This window comes from Lagopus leucura, unplaced genomic scaffold (genome assembly GCF_019238085.1).
Source record: "Lagopus leucura isolate 7727_CA_CO unplaced genomic scaffold, USGS_WTPT01 Super-Scaffold_100029, whole genome shotgun sequence".
Lineage (NCBI taxonomy): Eukaryota > Metazoa > Chordata > Aves > Galliformes > Phasianidae > Lagopus > Lagopus leucura.
In genome coordinates, this window is record NW_024962280.1 from 4,576,657 (window position 1) to 4,593,408 (window position 16,752).

The 16,752-nt window shown below is 45.1% G+C and overlaps 2 protein-coding genes across 3 annotated transcripts in view; one reads left to right on the forward strand and one right to left on the reverse strand.

Moving 5' to 3' along the window:
- The window catches only part of FNDC3B (fibronectin type III domain containing 3B), a 147,546-nt gene extending 143,832 nt beyond the window's left edge, over positions 1–3,714 (forward strand). Inside the window, exon 26 of the mRNA XM_042881193.1 lies at positions 234–3,714. Coding sequence (XP_042737127.1) covers positions 234–545 — 312 coding nt within the window. The 3' untranslated portion in view covers positions 546–3,714. The remainder of the gene's footprint in view (positions 1–233) is intronic.
- A 5,378-nt stretch (positions 3,715–9,092) lies between these two features.
- Positions 9,093–12,704, reverse strand: GHSR (growth hormone secretagogue receptor). 2 transcript variants are annotated; one of them, XM_042881228.1, is made up of 2 exons: positions 11,957–12,704; positions 9,093–9,439 (listed from the first exon to the last, which is right to left on the reverse strand). In XM_042881228.1, exons 1-2 carry the CDS (start codon positions 12,693–12,695, stop codon positions 9,183–9,185), a joined length of 996 nt encoding a protein of 331 aa, XP_042737162.1. In that variant the 5' UTR covers positions 12,696–12,704; the 3' UTR covers positions 9,093–9,182. The 2 variants fall into 2 exon arrangements, with proteins under 2 accessions (XP_042737162.1, XP_042737161.1); XM_042881227.1 differs by having other exon boundaries at positions 9,093–9,487.
- Positions 12,705–16,752: the final 4,048 nt, after the last annotated feature.

Consider the following 16,752-nt stretch of genomic DNA (forward strand, 5'->3'; position numbering starts at 1 on the left):
CCTGACCTGCCTTCCTTGCCCAAATCCTTGCTGCGTTCCACTCTTGTCACAACTTGTGGCTTTGTGTGGAATGCACAATCCTTTCAGAGTCCTATGAGAGTGAGTTATTTACCCTCATTCTTCACTCAACAAATATTTCACAGGGTGCTTCTGAAAATTGTCCGTATGCTATGAACAACAAAAAAAAAGTGGCGTTCGTTCTGCTTTTTACGTGCAACTGTTGTGTCTTGTAGGTGTACAAGGGAGATGAGACCACATTCCAAATCTCAGGCCTTCAAGTCAACACGGACTATCGCTTTCGCGTCTGTGTGTGCCGCCGGTGCTCAGATACCTCACAGGAACTTAGTGGACCTTTCAGCCCATCCGTTGCCTTCATGCTTCAGCAAAATGAGATCATGCTCGCGGGAGAAATGGGAAGCATAGATGATCCGAAGATAAAGAGCATGATTGCTACTGATGAACAGTTTGCAGCCCTCATTGTACTTGGCTTTGCAAGTTTGTCAATTATATTCGCCTGTATATTACAATACTTCTTTATGAAGTAGAGAATTCAATGGAAGTTTGAGATACAAATTTAACTAATGCTACGCATTATAATCCACACATTTATTCAGATATTCCTTTTTGAAATCCTTTTGTTCTACCATACATTTTATATACTTCTCTTGTTTTTACAGTTGTAGCTTGAAGAAAGATAAATCAGTGTTTTGATGCACCTTTTTGAAATTCAAAACTAGGAAGTGGTCAAACTGGAGAAACAAGCAAACCAGATACTAAAAGCAAGATTGTTCTCTTCACCGTTTCGAAACTGTCACCAATTTGCCTTGTCATCATGGTTTGGTTTGTTGTATTTTTTTCACTGAAGTTCTTACACAGGTCTCTTATTGTATCTTATTACTTAGGAAATTTTAACCAAGTCACTTTTTTTGTTTCTTCTTCTTCTCCTAAACGTTAGTCACAAGCGTGTATAGCAGTAAGATTAGAGTACAGCGTTAGTCAACAGTACCAGGTTTCCATTCAACAGTATTAGCAATGTTGCCTATGAATTATTCACTCCATTTGCCCCATACTTTTTTAAGATAAAAAGTGAATTGTTATTTTAACTGTTTAGTGGATTTAAATTGGAACAATATCCTGCAGTCTAAAAAACCTGTTACTTTTACAGTTACAACACTATAAACTGCCTGCCTAAGAAATCAAGTAACCAAACTGCATATAAATTATAAGCATTATAGATTCTTTTTTTTACCGTTTTGATTTCTTGCAGTAATTTTAAGTAAGAGGGCATTGTGCAATAGTTAGCTATTCCCTTGTTCAGCTATTTAAAAGCTGCTTTAACTTGTCTGTTTGTCACTGTATGTAACTATTCCTAATCTAATAGTAGATATTATTCTATTACCTTCAGTCTGATTTAAATTAGAGCTGGTGATAGCTTACTGTCTCTACTGAATTAGGTGAGATTTACACTAAACTTAAGCAAACATCACTGTCAGTTGATCTTTTTGTTTTTGGAGGGGTATCGATTTTATAGAACTTTTTGGGGGTGTCAGAAATGGAATCTGTTTATTTTAAGTCCCCTGCGTAGGTGCCTACGTTGTTCTTAACACAGGGCTAATGGAAATACTTGGTACATTGCAAAATTGGGACTGGAGTCCTGCACAGGTAAAGTCCTTGCTCGTCGAGCAGCATTCCCCCTCCTGCCTGCCTCTTCCCTGGCACACATCTTAATCCACCAAGATAGATCTTTAACTCTGGAGTCATTGGGTTATTTATATTAAGTCAACATTGTGCGAGTACCTCAGGGACATAAGTGAGCTGGAGGTGCATATAGATTCCAAAAGGGTGCAACAGACACAGTGTATTTCCCTGCCTATTGGTTTTGTATATTTTTGCTACTTGGTTTTGCTTTTGTCCTAGCTATTTTGTGCTCTGTCTCCATTGTCTAGGATTCAGATTCCTGTACTAGCATAATATTCCCTTAACCAAAGTAATGGGGAAAAAACAACATTATTTTTGTTTTAGGTTTATTTATACTATATACTGCATACAGTACTTTAAATACCAATTACAGTGCAATCTTTTATTTATTGTAAAAATAAAAATTAAAAAAATAAAAGTGTACTTATGTACTAATTCCCCTCCCTGCCCCCTATAGCATGTTATATTTTTGTCTGTTTTATACTGTTGTTCTTTAGGTCAACTTTTTACCTGGCAGCATTCCTAGTATTATTAATCTTATTACATTTTCTTGCATTTTTGAAGATGGGAGCATCTAGTACATTAAATGCCAAAAAAAATAAACCATTATCAGTGATTCAAACGTTTACATGTATCCAAAAACATAATCATCTCTGGAAAGAAAGTGCTAAGATCAATGAATTATTCTGTGTGCCTCTCTAGATGTAGCAAATATTAGAAATGTTCTGTATTTTGTTATTGACTATAATTAGTTTAATTTAGCCTTGCAAACTAATGGCATTGAGCTAAATATATATATTTTTTTGATTTTGCCAAAGTCGTGGCTTGTCAAATTTATTTACATCTTATTTAAATTTATTTGTGATACGAAACTTTGTGACCTTGCATCTGTAGTTTTGTGAGCAAAGCAGATAGAGCTGTTCTCAGTGGAGGGGGAAAGAGTGTTTTTTAAAGCAGTGAGATGACTGCTAGTTTGGAAACCCGGACATTTGAGTAGATTCTCATGTTTATATTTGGAGCATTATTGCAGCAGCGTTGTTACAAAACCCAAACCTGCCACCTTTTTTTGTTTGTTTGTTTTTTAGGAAAACTGCTTTAATATATATTTTATAAAAAACTTTGTATCATTTGATTGATATTTTTTTGGGGGGGGGGAAGTTTGAAATATAAAGACAGTAAAAGCAGCGAGCAGAAGTGTAGAGAAAAGCAATGGGTGAGGCTTCAGGTGTTTCTGTCTTGGTCCCTTGCAGTCATGCTCACGTCAGCGCCCAGCCCAGCCCTGGGCCGAGGTGTTCTCCAGGAGTAGGACAGCCCCTAACGAGGTGGATTAGGCATTGTTTCAGCTTGTATCTTCTGCCATAGTGATCTGACTGGGATTCATAACCAAAAAAAAAGAAAGGAAACAAAAGAAAAGCATTGTGGATCATAAACCATTTCTGTTTTGGTTTCCATCCCTGCGGTTTGCTGATGCCTTGGCTTCCCCACGCGGCTGTTTGCCGTTCTGAGCCAACTGCGTCAGGCTCCGAGAGCTCTCTGCTCTCAAAGAAAGGACGGACAAGAAAGGTGGAATGAAACACTAAATATTTGCAGCCCTTAAGGACAGAGAGGGATGTTTTTATATGGTTCTGCCTTTTTCCTTATGAACTTGAAATGTTTTCTAACCCTGTTTGTTGGCGTCGGTAGTTCAGTATTCAGCGTCACGATTGAGAAGTGCCCTAACTGAATGTGTATGAACCTTATCCTTGCACAGTTCTTTAAATTGAAAAGAAATAAAAAGTTTTTACCTCACTATGGGAACATACATTCCAAGCTTTTCGACTTTAAAAAAAATAAATAATCATAAGTTTTCTCGTATTGTAAATTTTAGACTATTTCATATGCATTGTATTAAAACTGCCATATCAATTTTAATGTATAGATTTTGCAAATACTACACTATGTATGTAAGACTTAACTGTATCTGTAGTGTATATGTAATATATTTATGCCCAATAAATGTTTTAATTCTTTCTGATATTACCAGGCGTTTTCTTTCTGCTTGCAGCCCTTTCAGCCCATGCCTGGCACCTTTCTGCTACATCAGCAGTGTTACTGCAGCCGAGCGCTGAGCTGGGAACCTCAGACTGAACCTGGGATGCTTCTGGTTTGTATGGGAAAGGTTTTGGTGGAATTATTCTTTGAGATGAGTTCCTGAGGTCTTTTATTGCTGCTTTTGAATAGCTTGTCTGAGAACGTAACGATGATGAAACGTACCTGGGTTTGGAACGAAACACTTGAATTCCAGAATTTCTCAATTACACGTTAGTTCAATTACTCACCACAGAGAATTGATCTAGCTGTGTACCTTATTCTTGGTGAGCGCATTAGCGTTTGTTCTATTTCCTCTACGAATCTTTCTCTAGAATTACAGTGATTGCAGAACTTGTGATGTATTACGGTTCACTGAAATTCTCCGTCCTCGATATTCACCTGCCTTGGAGTGAAGATTTAAATGTCATCTCCTATTCTTCTCAGGAATGAGAACCACGGGTAAGCAGGGGGAAGATAGGGACATTGATAGGGACGTTTTGTTTCAATATTTTCACAGCCAGCTGAGATCCCTTGAAAAGGCCATTTTACTAGTAATGCATTTAATAAGTTGTAACTGATTGCATCTGTTTCTGCTCTTGACAACTGCACTCTCAGTGCACACGTTCTTTCCTGGGCAAAATAAAAAAGCAAACGGGAGGATTCAGAAGGTGTTTTCAGGCACAGCAGGTTAGCTGGCTATCTGCAGTTGTTCAGGGAATATGCTGTGATTAGTTGAAGTAGCTACGTTTGTTATACTAATTGCCAGCGCGGGTGGGATGGCATGCAATCAAACCTATTTTTAGGTTTACTAGCACAGTAAAGAAATAGCTTCTTAGGTCAGCGTGCTCAATGGATGTCATTTCTTGGTGATTTCATTTGCTCATCTCTCTCAATTTCAGTCATACAAAAGCTGTTATTCTCTGCAAATAAACCAGAGCAAACAGAAGCGTTGTGAGGATCAGCGTGTGAATGGAGTGGAGAAATTCAGCCCTAATGCTGTGCAAATACTGCACTCATTCACCCATAGCTCAGCTAGGTACCTTTTCTTCCTGCGATACGCCTACACCAGGGTTGCAAGCTCTCCTCCTACCAAATGGCTTCATACGTGAGAGGAACTGCTGCCATGAGCCGACTATCTGAAGTGGTGTTGGCATATTGGGATTAAGCCAGAGATGCTCAGGGAGGGCCTGCTACAAGCACTGTGCTGCTCACCTCCTTCCCTCCTGGCAGCTGTGCCATGGGCTCAGACCTGCAGCGTTCAGCCAAAAATAGAAAATTGCATCCCTTTCTGCACAGTGAATTTTACAAAAATGGATTGCATTGTCACCAGTTGATAAAAAAAAAAAAATAAATAATCAATCCCAAGGTGCTATTGATGGAGCAGCATGCATGCTCATGTGATCGTGAATATTAGCTTAATTTGGGGTGAGAATTTGCAGGAGTTTTAAGGTGAATTCGCACATGTCACCAAATTGTCATTTCCATCCCCAGGAAGGAAACAAAGCGAGCATGGAGAGCAGCAAAAAGCCTTTGCTATCGAGTGTGTCAGCACATACATGTTGTGTTTGGTAATGCTGGTGTGCATGGCATGTGCTGCTGTTACCGTTGTTCCAAGGCTCAACCAAAAAATTTTGCAGCAAGCAGAAGTGGTTGTTTGAACTGCAGACCTTCGTTAATAAGAGATGGACTACATTTGTCTTCATCTGCTTTCACTCCACTTGTATTATTACAAGTCCTGCTGGGGAATGTTGATGTACCCAAGAAGGATGACGACAAAATACGCATTGGACATACAGCTTTGCTTCACAATGCCTTTCTGTAGTGAGAATGAAACAAAACTGTGACTTCATTTTCATGCAAGCTTCCGCCCAGCTGACAGGCAGCATGGCACAGCGATGTCACCGTGCAGTGGTGGGTTTGGGGCACCAGCTGTTGCCCCACACTGGTTCTCAGGGTATTCAGGTGAAGCTGCAGCTCTAAATAGTGCCTAGGCGATGTCATGTGATAGAAACTTCCATCAGTTCTGAGCATCTTGCAGCTCCAGATTTGACATGTAAGTGCCGCTTTTCCAGAACGTCTTATTTTTGGCAAGCAATACAATAGGACATGATTTTCTGCCTGTGGACGCTTCCATCAAAGGTACTTTTCTAAAATGAATGGACCTTTCTGGTAAAGTGCTTTTGACCTATTTTATCACCAGCTTAAGATGTTGCCGATAAATAAGATGCAGCCAAATCTGTTCTGTTTATCTGCAAAGTTGTGAAATGAACTGTGGTGCTGGAAAATCTCTTAAAATTTGAGCTGTTTAATGAGTTAGCCTCCACTTATCTCCTACGTGTGTTCTTTATGTACAGGGCATGAGAATACAGCAGAATTTTGACTCGTAAAGCCCCTATATGGTTTTCTTTTTCAGTTGGAGCTGGCAGAGTTTGTTCCTACAGGAAAGAGTTTGCAGCAGTGCAACACACAGCTCACAGCTGCAAGTGGCTGTGCTGCTGTCACACTCCTGAGCAGCCCAGCACCTGCAATGCTCCCGCCTTCACTGCAGGTAAAGCAGACCCTAAAAGCCACATTCAGGTCCAAAATTGTGTTGGGGAGAGAACTGTGCTCCTTCAGACAGAAAAGGCACTGGGGGGAGGTGGTGCTGGGAAAATGAAGGTCTGTAGAAAGGACTGAGGACAGCAGGGAAATGCTGTTTCTCTTAGGAAGCCCTGGCCATCATGGCTGTCCTGTGACTTCAGTATCTGTTCTAGGTAGAAAATATTATTTAAAAGCTGAACAGTTGACTTTTTGTTTGTTTGTTTGTTTGTTTGTTTTTCCAATGGAGTTCCAGGAGCAGCATACCCCAGATGTAGGCAGCTGCATATTCATCCCACAGGAACATCACGTACCCTTCTGGGGGCACCTGACATCTGATCTTATGGTGCCAAAGTTGCCCCGGTGATGCTTTTCCTGTCTCCCAGATAAAAGTAGCCCACAAAGTGCCAGCAGCTGTCTGAAGAAGCACCCCAACCAGACCAGCCCACTTCCAGACCCTGACCACCAGCCCACTATAGCAGTAAGGACAATTCCACCAACTCCAGCATTTCTGTATGGAAATATTTTAGCACCTTAGGGAGGCAAAGCTAATGGATGGTGCAACCTGGTCGAGTGACTGCTACAGTGTGTGTGAAACGTCTGCCAGGGCCGAAATCTTTTCCTGCAGCCCATGGCCATGCCTCCCCCCCCCCCCCCCCAGCACCCACCCACAGCTCTACAGAGACTCTCGGCACTTTATTTCTTTTTCTGCTCACATTTAATACCACAGACACAGCTGAAACTCAAAACGCTTACGTGACGGTGGGTGCGGGATCGGTTCATTTACACAGACATGTAATGAGTGAGCTCACGTCTTCACAGACTCCTCGATTTCTTGTTTCCCTGAGTTGTGTGATGTCTGCCACCAGATCTGCTTGTCAGCTGACAGTGAAGGAAAGAACAGAATGAACGGAAAGGCAGAAGTGGTCAGAGATGAAAGGGAGAGAGGATGCCATGGCTGCTGCTCTCCTAAAGGGCTCAGCCCACACCGGAGCCTCCAATGAGGTAAGCCTTGCTAGGCTGCCCCTCTACAGCTTCCATCTGCTGCTGCTCCTGTGGTTTGCCCCCGCTGGGACAGGCTGCAGCCGCCCAGCCCCACCAACAGGTACAGAAGGGGCCAAATTCTCTTTTCACTTACACCTGAGCAGCACCACCAGCAAAGGCATAACAGGCAGAATGTGGCCCATAGTCAGCAATGGGAGCTTAGGAGCAATAGGAATCTTGTGGACAGACAATTTATGTAGAATCAGTTGTGGACCAGCTGGTAATAAATAGTAGAACCAAATAAATAAAAGCTGCTATTGCACATGCACACCCTCAAGCTCTATTAGCTGGACCACAACATCTATGTATAGGTGTGACAACAGATGTGATATAAGGCATACAGATTAGCATAAAGTGTGGAAGGTTTTCTGGTTTGATTTGTTTTTTTAATGACATACTTGAGTCACAAAAATCAGCTAAATTTAAGATATTTATGAATCAAGTATGAGAACGTGTCTGCCTGTGGGTCTTAATGTATATTTTCTGAGTTTTGCAGGTCTGAAAGTAAATGGATGTGATACTGCAGTACACCAGTGCTGTCACAGCATGGGCTCTGCTGGCACATAAGGTGCTCAGGACTGACTGATCCCAACCCAGGGCATCTTACAGGCAGACCTGTCCTCAGGCTGCAGTGTGCACAGGCACCAATACTGGGACAGCCAACAGCTCCCAAGTTTGGGTACAGTGAGTGGCTCACAGTCAAGTCAAGCAGAGCAAGTAGAGGTGAGTCAGCTGGTAAAACAAAAAGATGACTGTGGGAGGTTGCATTCCCAGTCTTCACAGCATCACTGCAGTCCCGAAGGCAGCACCATCCTTGTTCCACTGATACACATTCCCAAAATCTTCCAGTACAGCCAGTTTTATGCCACTTCGATGAAGATTTTTTTTAATTTCTATTCACACATGATGTGAGGGACATTAATTTAAGCATATTTGAAAAACTGCCCATTTTTATTTCTCCTTTTTGGAACTTGTTTTAAAAATTGAAATTATGAAAGGTGTATCAAATTCTATGATTACTACTTCAAAAACGGAATTAAACGGAATTAAATTTTCCTTAGGGTCTGGCTATATATTAGCAAAATTCTTAGCAAAACAAAAGTTAACTCTGGAAAACTTCAGCTCGTGTTTAGCAGTTACCAGAGCTGCATGGGCTCTCAGTGGAGCCAGGCTATGTTTGCCTGTTAGAAATGAGGAAGCCTGGCTCCCCTGTGATAAAAAATCATGTCATAGAATCATAGAACGGTTTGGGTTTGGAAGAGACATTAAAGTCCATCCAGTCCCAATGCCTGCCATGGGCTGGGTGCTTCCACCAGCTCAGGCTGCCCAGGGCCCATCCATGCCTTTGGGCACCTCCAGGGATGGGGCACCCACAGCTCTGGGCAGCAGTGCCAGGGCCTCACTGCCCTCTGGGTAAAGAATTTCCTCCCAACATCCCACCTAAATCTGCCCTCTTTTAGTTAAAACCGTTCCCCCTTGTCCTGTCACTATCTCACCAAGTCAAAAGTCGCTCTCCATCTTGTTTATAAGCTCCCTTTAGATGTCATATGGACAAAAGCAGCAGACAGATATCACTTGATTGTTACCAAATACTGTAACCACGCGTCTCCTTTGATATTCTCAAAGTGTAGGTAATTTTTAAAAATCTTTCACTGCTTATGTGACATCTCCCAACAAATGCAGGTAAGGACACAAATGCAGCTTTCCTTGTCGATCTGTGTCTTGCCCCACGTCCCCTCCGTGATGGCTCTCTGGTAACACTGGTGTGTGATGCTCTGGCACTGGACCCCGTGTCATGTGGCGACGGTGGGTTCTGTCCATGCACGTGAGCTGTCCTGCTTGGTGCTGGAGAGTCTTTTCTTTGGCAGGGCTTTGAATCCGAAGAGCCGGCACGCGGCAACGCGGTACTTCTTAGACATGATGTTGTAGAGGATGGGGTTGATGGCTGCGCTCAGGTAGAAGAGGACGAAGGACACCAAGTTGCAGTACTGGCTGATCACTGCTATCTCCAAGGACCCGGCTTCGAAGGATTTGGAAAATAAATACCGTCCTACGTGAAAAGGCAACCAGCAGAGTATGAAAGCAAATACCACCACAACTACAATAAAAAACAGGAGAAGAAAGTGTGTTAACTGTGAGTAGGAAAAAAAAATAAATGAAATAGCATTCTCTCTTTTCAACCAGTTAATCTCCAAGTGGGAAAAAGCACCCTGTAACTTTTCAGGTTTCTCTCAAGTAGATTTTCTGGCAGGATAGATTAGCAATACTTAAACTGATTGTACCTAGGCAGCCTGCCTGTATACTGCACAGCTACTCTGCTGTAGCAACACACCTGAGCTATCAAATCATCTTTTCCATAGAGGAACAGAGTTAAAGAATTAGAACACTGACAGAAATTATAATCTACTGTCTGCACCCACAAAAGCAAATTATGTGTAACGATAGACTCAACGCTGTGGTTTATAGTGAAGCATTTAATCCCTGGGAAGCAAAGTGGTTTAAGACAAAGGCCAAAAGACAAAAAAACCCACCGCTGCCTGGATCTGTAGGGCACATCCAACAGGGTAACAACAGGCACCCTGCCCTTCTGCCTGGGCATTGGCACACGATTACTCCAAGCACAGGAAAGCTACATGCAACTTATGGCATACTCTGCAGCACACAGCTGAAATTCAGAGTATCTGTTTTCCTGCTCTGCATCTTCTTGAGCCTGACACTTGGATTTTTTTTTTTGCAGTTTCTCCACCTGGGAAATTCAGATCAAGTTTCCATGGCTTGTGAGCATGCTCTGGAGTTTAATCCATATGTTGATTACTACCACTGCGGTCATTGTGTACAGAATATTGAGCATAGCCTATATGTTTACAAGTAAGCATGCATATCCCTCCTAACTGGGGTTTTGAGAATGCAGTTTGATCCTTACTTGTGCAGAATCCCATTGATTTCAAGAGGAATGGGTTATGGTAGCTCCTTTCAAAGTCAGGCTGTATGTTTGGGTGTTTAATTACTATCCTAGAGACATATAATCTTTCTGCAGTTTAAAAGAAGTGATGCTAATCCCATTTAATCGATGTTCCATGACTTGCTGAAGTCTTAGGAAGCGCCTTCTGGATTTCAGGCAGAAAACTAAAAGCAGTGAGAGCAGATTGCATTGTGCATCTGCTGCTATTGAGCCTTTACTCTCTTTTTTTCTTTCTGCCCAGCATCAGGCTGTTTTCATTTGCAGAACACTGGCTTTGCCAGAGGAAGAGCTCACCCCTGCCATGCTGTTCCCAGCCCTTGCAGAAGGAGAAAAGGTGTCTGAAATACTGTAGTGCTTACAGCAATACTTGGGGGCAGAAATAAGCACTTACTGTTTTGAAATTCCTTACAGTTAAGTATGCAGATAGATAAACATGGCAGTAGTACATGCTGGCAATTTACTTATTGTAAATAGAGATCCATAATCCTGAAGCTCTAGCAGCGTGAGTGAAGAATTACTTCCAAGGTCACGCTTACCCACCTGAACTAATTCTATTGATTGTAAAACGTGGCTGAAAGGGCTCAAAGAATGTCACAGGTTTTATTATTTTTGCTGCTTGATGGTAGTACTACTAAAGCAGGGCACTCAGAAAAGGTCAGGTAGGCTCCTGTGTATATATATTATTTTTTATATATATATATGTAAAATAAAGCCCCTTAGGGCACGCTGCCATTTCTCCATCTGGCTCATTAGCCTTTGCAGTGGCACCTGTGTGAAGCTTCCCAGCCATGCTGGGATCTGTCAGAGTGAAAGCACACAGCAGTGCTCAGTGACCAGGCATGGATCTGTGCAGCAACTTTGAGTTCTGTGCAGCCAACTCCCAGCACATGCTTGTCAGGAGCTGCCAGCATCCCTGTGCTAACCGTGCTCTTCTGTGTGCCAGCAGTGTCTGTTGTTTAAACCACGCGGTGGTGTAAATACAGGACTGACAGCGTCTGTCGTCTCCGTCCTGTTACCCTGAAGTCAGTGGGAATTTAGGGGATTACAGACCCTAACGGAGATGAAAGGGTCACTGTTCAGCAAAGGCTACTGCTTTTCTAATACAAAAATAAGATCACTTTCCACGATCTTAAACAGCCACACTGCTAAATTACCCCAATTTGCTAAAAATGCCCTTTCATTTGAAAGTTGGTGCACATCATACCCTGCTTGCTTAGTCTGTGGCTAACTTTGTGGGTTTAGAAGAAGTTAGTTTGAAAATCAAATAAACTACCCTCTGTAAATAACGTTGGTATCCACAGCCAAAGATGTTCTAAAAATCTCCAGGGCAAGAGCTAATTGTAACGGTGATATTCGTCTTTGTCAGAGGTTGTTATTAAAACCTCCTTAACTGTTTTAGAGTCCCCAGCACCAACTGGTTAGAAATAAAACTAAGGAAAGGGGAGAGCTGTTCTGCAAATGCCTTAAAGTGGAGCCCTTTGTGGGAAAGGTTTTAAAACGATGCTTTCCTTTAGAAGCAATGAAAGTGATCTGGCACTGCTCGGCTCCCCTCTCTTGCACACACAAGCACACACACTTGCACACACAGAGCTCGGGGAGCCATACCTAGCATCTTCACAGTCTGCTTGTTGTTCTTGTCCCTGATGACAGTGCTCGGACCGATGTTCTTCCTCTTCCTCCTCCAGAGCTTCCTCCCGATGAGGCTGTACAGCACCGTGAGGCAGAAGACAGGCAGGAAAAAGAAGATGCTGGAGATCCACACCATGATGGTGAGCAGCCCCGAGCGGATGGCGTACTCCGTGGCGCGGCACTCATTGGTGCTCAGCGGGTTGGTGCCGTTCTCATGCTCAACACCCACCAGGACGAAGATGGGTCCAGCGCTAATGAAGGAGATGGCCCAGAGGATGAGGATGACCAGCTTGACCTTCCTCTTGGTGATGATCACCTTTGCTCGCAGAGGGAAGCAGATGGCGACGTACCGCTCCACGCTGAGCGCGGTGATGTTGAGGATGGTGGAGTAGGTGCAGCTCTCGCTGATGAACTGGAAGAGCTTGCACAGGAGATCCCCGAAGTTCCAGGGCCGGTACTGCCACAGGCGGAAGAGGTCCAGGGGCATGCAGAGGAAGATGAGCAGGTCGGAAAAGGCCATGCTGGACAGGTAGAAGTTGGTGGTGGTCCTCATGTCCCGGAACCGCGACACCACCAGCATGGTCATCAGGTTGCCGAGGACCCCGACGACGAAGAGAAGGACGCAGGCGACGGTGATGCCGGTGAGCACGGGCGCGGGGAAGAGGTGCAGCGGGAACTCGCCGCCCGTCCTGTTCTCCGCGCTCCCCTCCCGCATCGTGCCGCCGCGGGCTGCGCATCCCCGCGCGGAGCCGCTCCGCGCCCGGACCGGGGCTGGGGCAGGTGCGGGAGGCGGGGACGGACGCGGCCCCGCTCCGCCCCCCCTCCCCTCCCGGCCGGGGGCCGGTCCCTCCGCGCGTCACTGCGGGCGTAGGCGCTGCCTCCGCGGGTGCGGAGCGGCTCCGCTCTTTGCGGCGAGTTTAGACCGACGTGCGCGCTCCGCTCGTCCTTCCCCTCCGCTCCTCCTCGTGGGACGCCCCTCCGTGGCCGGGCGTCCCCGCAGGCTCCCACCTCCTGGCCGCGGTGCGGAGCTGCCCTCTGAGCTCCGTCCTCACGAGCTTGCTTTCCGCTTGCCGTCGTCGAGGCGGTGAAGGGCGATGGCGTGCGCTCTTGCAGCAGCTGTCGCTTCTGGGACGGGTCGGTGCGGCGTTCTCCACGCGTGTAAAACCCGAGATGCGCGGGCTGACGGGTGCGTGGGGACAGCGGTGGGCGCGGGGACGGCTGCGGTCACTGTCCGTCGTTTCGTTGCCCTTGGATGTTGGCAGGAGCGCGGTAAGGCTACAGACGGGTGAAGCTGCAGCCGTCGCCCTCTCTCTGATTCACCTGCAGTTCCGTTCTCGTTCAGCTTGGCTCTGCGCTCCGCAGGCACATCCCTCGGGGCTGCTGGGCTCCCCAGCTGCAGCATCCCGCATCTCCCTGAGACTAATCCTGATGCTGTGCCCGCGAGCCCTGGCTGAGGGAAGGAGCTCAAGGTGAGCTCAGGGGCAGAACAGGGACCCCCCACCACCACCCGTTTTCTGAGTGCACGCTGGCATCTGGCTTAATGCAGCGTGGAAACAGAGCTTGGTGCTGCTTTTCAAGTGCACGCACACATACGTATGCCCACCATCTGCTGGTGTTGCTATTTCACAACTGCCAGGCTTTACTGAAGAACAGAGCAGGGTGACACGGCAGTGCCTGTTGGCAGCTGAGCACTTTGCAGCACTTTCCGTAGTGATGCATTAGCCTTAGTGCCGTGTCCGTATCCTAATTTCAGCAGGCTTTGCAGCTTCATTGGAGTCAGTATTGGTCGTTCCTGTTCTTGCACCGTGAGACAGTTTCGTAGCAAGTTATTAAAATGCTGCTAAATCTTATGGAGTATAGCCACAAATTAATTCATTTGGGGAAAACAAAAAACAAAAAGGAAGAGCCTGTCGTCCTCTCGCTTTGCTTATCCAGCTACCCATGTAACTGCTTTACTCATTTCTTGTGGAGAATCGTGGGCTGTATGCCACCAGCACCCAGCTATTTCAGTATTACAGTGTTGATTCTGACCTAATTTAAGTGATGTATTTGTATGATAGAGCAGTGGGCAACTGTCCCTGTTTAGAGCACCCTGAGTTGAAAGGAACCCATAAGGCTCGTGGAGTCTGGCTCCTGGAAAGCTGACAAATAGTTCCAGTTATTCTGAAGATTGCTTTCACTCTTCCCACCCCCATACATTCTGAGGCCAGTGGCATTAGCTGCAGGACCTGGAGGCTTGGCAGAGCAAAGGGCCTGAAGCTGTGGATGTGACCGTGCAGAGAGCAGCCTTTATTCTCATGAAATTCCTCCCATTTTTGCTGACTTGTATCTTGTCAAAAATGACCATTTCCCTTTCCCTCGGGAGACAAGAGCTTCAGTCTTTCAGACAAATCTTGTCCTTTCTTAAAATGGTACTTGAACTGAGGCGGCAGCAGATCTCTATTCTCCTGACAGCCCAGGTTTGTAATGCAGTGAAATAACACTTAATTCGCTGGGAGTTTGATGCCCTGACCCACTTGGATCGGGGATTGCAGTCCTTCTTTGAATCCAACAGCTTTGCTGTCCTGCTTGTTCAAAGGGGTTCTGAAGCATGATTTAGGAGTGGCTTTTCCTTCTTAGGGTCAGTGCCAGAAAAAACAGCTGAGAGCGAAGAAAGCAGTCCCTGTTTTTGATTCTTTGGATACCGAAGGCCACATCTTAATGGGGCATCAAGAACTGAAATGCCACCGAGTTGGTGTGATGATGAGTTCCTGCATCTGCTTCGCATGTACTGAAGGACAGTGATGAGAGCAGATGGAATGGCTGTGAGAGAAAGTGAGTCCAGGCACTCATCTACCTGCCCTCAGCTGCAGGAATGGTATTTTATGTTGCCTTACCAGCCACAGGAAAGATTGAAATCAGTAATATAGCTGGGATAAGAGAAAGAGGCAGAAGACAAGGACGTTTTATGCACAGGTTTATCCACTAACTAAATGAACAGCCAGAACAGACATTCAAAAATACTTCAAAGCAAAACGAAGCAGCATTACGGGGGACACTTACCTTTCAGAGAGCTGTTAAAATATTGCTGCTTCCCTTCTGCAGCATTAGAGCTGTACTGCATGCTGGAGGTGAGGTAGAGTTTCTGTTGACTGTGTTTTGAGATCTCTCTCCTATGTTCCATTCTTTCCATTCACTCTTCGTCCAATAAAGTTTTAATCCCAGTTTATATTATGGTTTGTTGTCATGGAAATATCTGAGAGAGATTTATTATGGCTTTCCATGCAAAACAGACTTCAAGGGAGAGATCTGCCATTTAGAAACGATGCGTCTTCTACAATCCACAGAAAAGCATCTTTTTTAATTCTATCTAGGAGCAGTTCTTTGACTTTTATTGTAAGCGTTGTATTTTAAGACCAGGAGGTAGCAGCTGGTGAGTGCTCTCAAAAGTTATGGTTTAGTACCTCTCAGCAGTGAGCAGTGCCAATGGAATAGCTGCTGAAGAACCGCAAAGTGCAGAAATGACTTTACAGTTGTTTGTATGGAAGTTAACATCTACAAGCTGACTTTGAAATGCTGTTAGTTAATGGGCTAGCAAAGATGTGCTCTAACTCACTGACTCAGAGACATCCATTTTAGGTTTGTCTTTTCAGTGTGCTTCGGCTCCATGTGCTGTTAGGTCACACCAGCACGAGGATGCTCCTCTTGGGCCACTGATGCAGAGAAGGTTCCCCAGCCACAGCTATGTTTGTTCTGTGTCAGAAGTACAAAGGGTTTATTAAATAGCATATAGCATGAGAGTAGTAGGAGATGAGTCCTGCATTTTTGCAATGTCACTGGGTATTCAGTCCCAGGCTCTGACTCAAGGCTGTCCTGGTTTTGTTCCTGGGGGCAACAGACACCTTTCTGGTGCCGTAGGACAAACAGCCCCATAACAGAAGCCTTGCAGTCGAGGGGTGGGGATGCTCACCTGACTCACATACGTGTACTTCTCATAGTATGCCCTATGGCTTGTGTTAATGCTACAGTGTGCAGGAAGGGATTCTGTACTTGTTCATTCTTGGTCATGCTGTCCTGATGGTACTTTGGTTTCTTTGTGTAATGGGGAGCAATAACCCGCCTGAATCCACCATCAGATCTGCACTTCATCCTCTCAGCCCTCATCCAGAGGCTGTAAGGCATAAACAAGGATAGCTTTGTGCAAACTGAGAATTATACAAGCTGAAGAATTCAGTCAGATAAAATCAAGTGTCTTGAAGAGGCATTTGTTCCTTGCATTCTGTTGTCTTCGCATTGTTGTTTTCTAAAAGGCAGTTGAACCTTGGATGTTTGCTCACATAGCAAGTGTTACACGTTCTGTGTTCAGTGTTACCTGCGTCACATAAGGAACATGAACTAGGTTAGCACTGACAGAGCAGCCAATGAAAAGGGCAAGCTGCCCTTTTCCTACCTACCCCTGCCCCAACCTGCTGCTCTGCAGTCCTGAGCACCCGGTGATCAGACAGCATTTGTAACAGCCCAGCGTCCAACCCGACGGCACCTGGAAGGCTTTCCCAAGGAACTAATGGAGATGGCAGTACTGGTTTAGCAAAGCTGCAGGAAAGGGAGCAGGAAAGGATAGCAGTGTGGTGCTCCAGCACTTCGCAGGGATGGATGTGCTGTCAGGCAGAGGAGAATGGGTGGTTTTTGTTCATGTGAGGTAATGTGTAATTTCTGTCTGATTGGATGGGAGAGTTCTGAGGCAAACAGCTACAAATGTCCGTGTTACCTACATATAAAAAAGTCCAATCTGT

What these genes read in the sequence shown, in the direction of transcription:
- GHSR (XM_042881227.1), bottom strand. Translation starts at nt 12,695, where the DNA reads ATGCGGGAGGGGAGCGCGGAGAACAGGACGGGCGGCGAGTTCCCGCTG. An exon ending in GCAGACTGTGAAGATGCTAG is followed by an intron (nt 9,488 to 11,956) that starts GTATGGCTCCCC and finishes TTTTTATTGTAG; the next exon opens with TTGTGGTGGTATTTGCTTTC.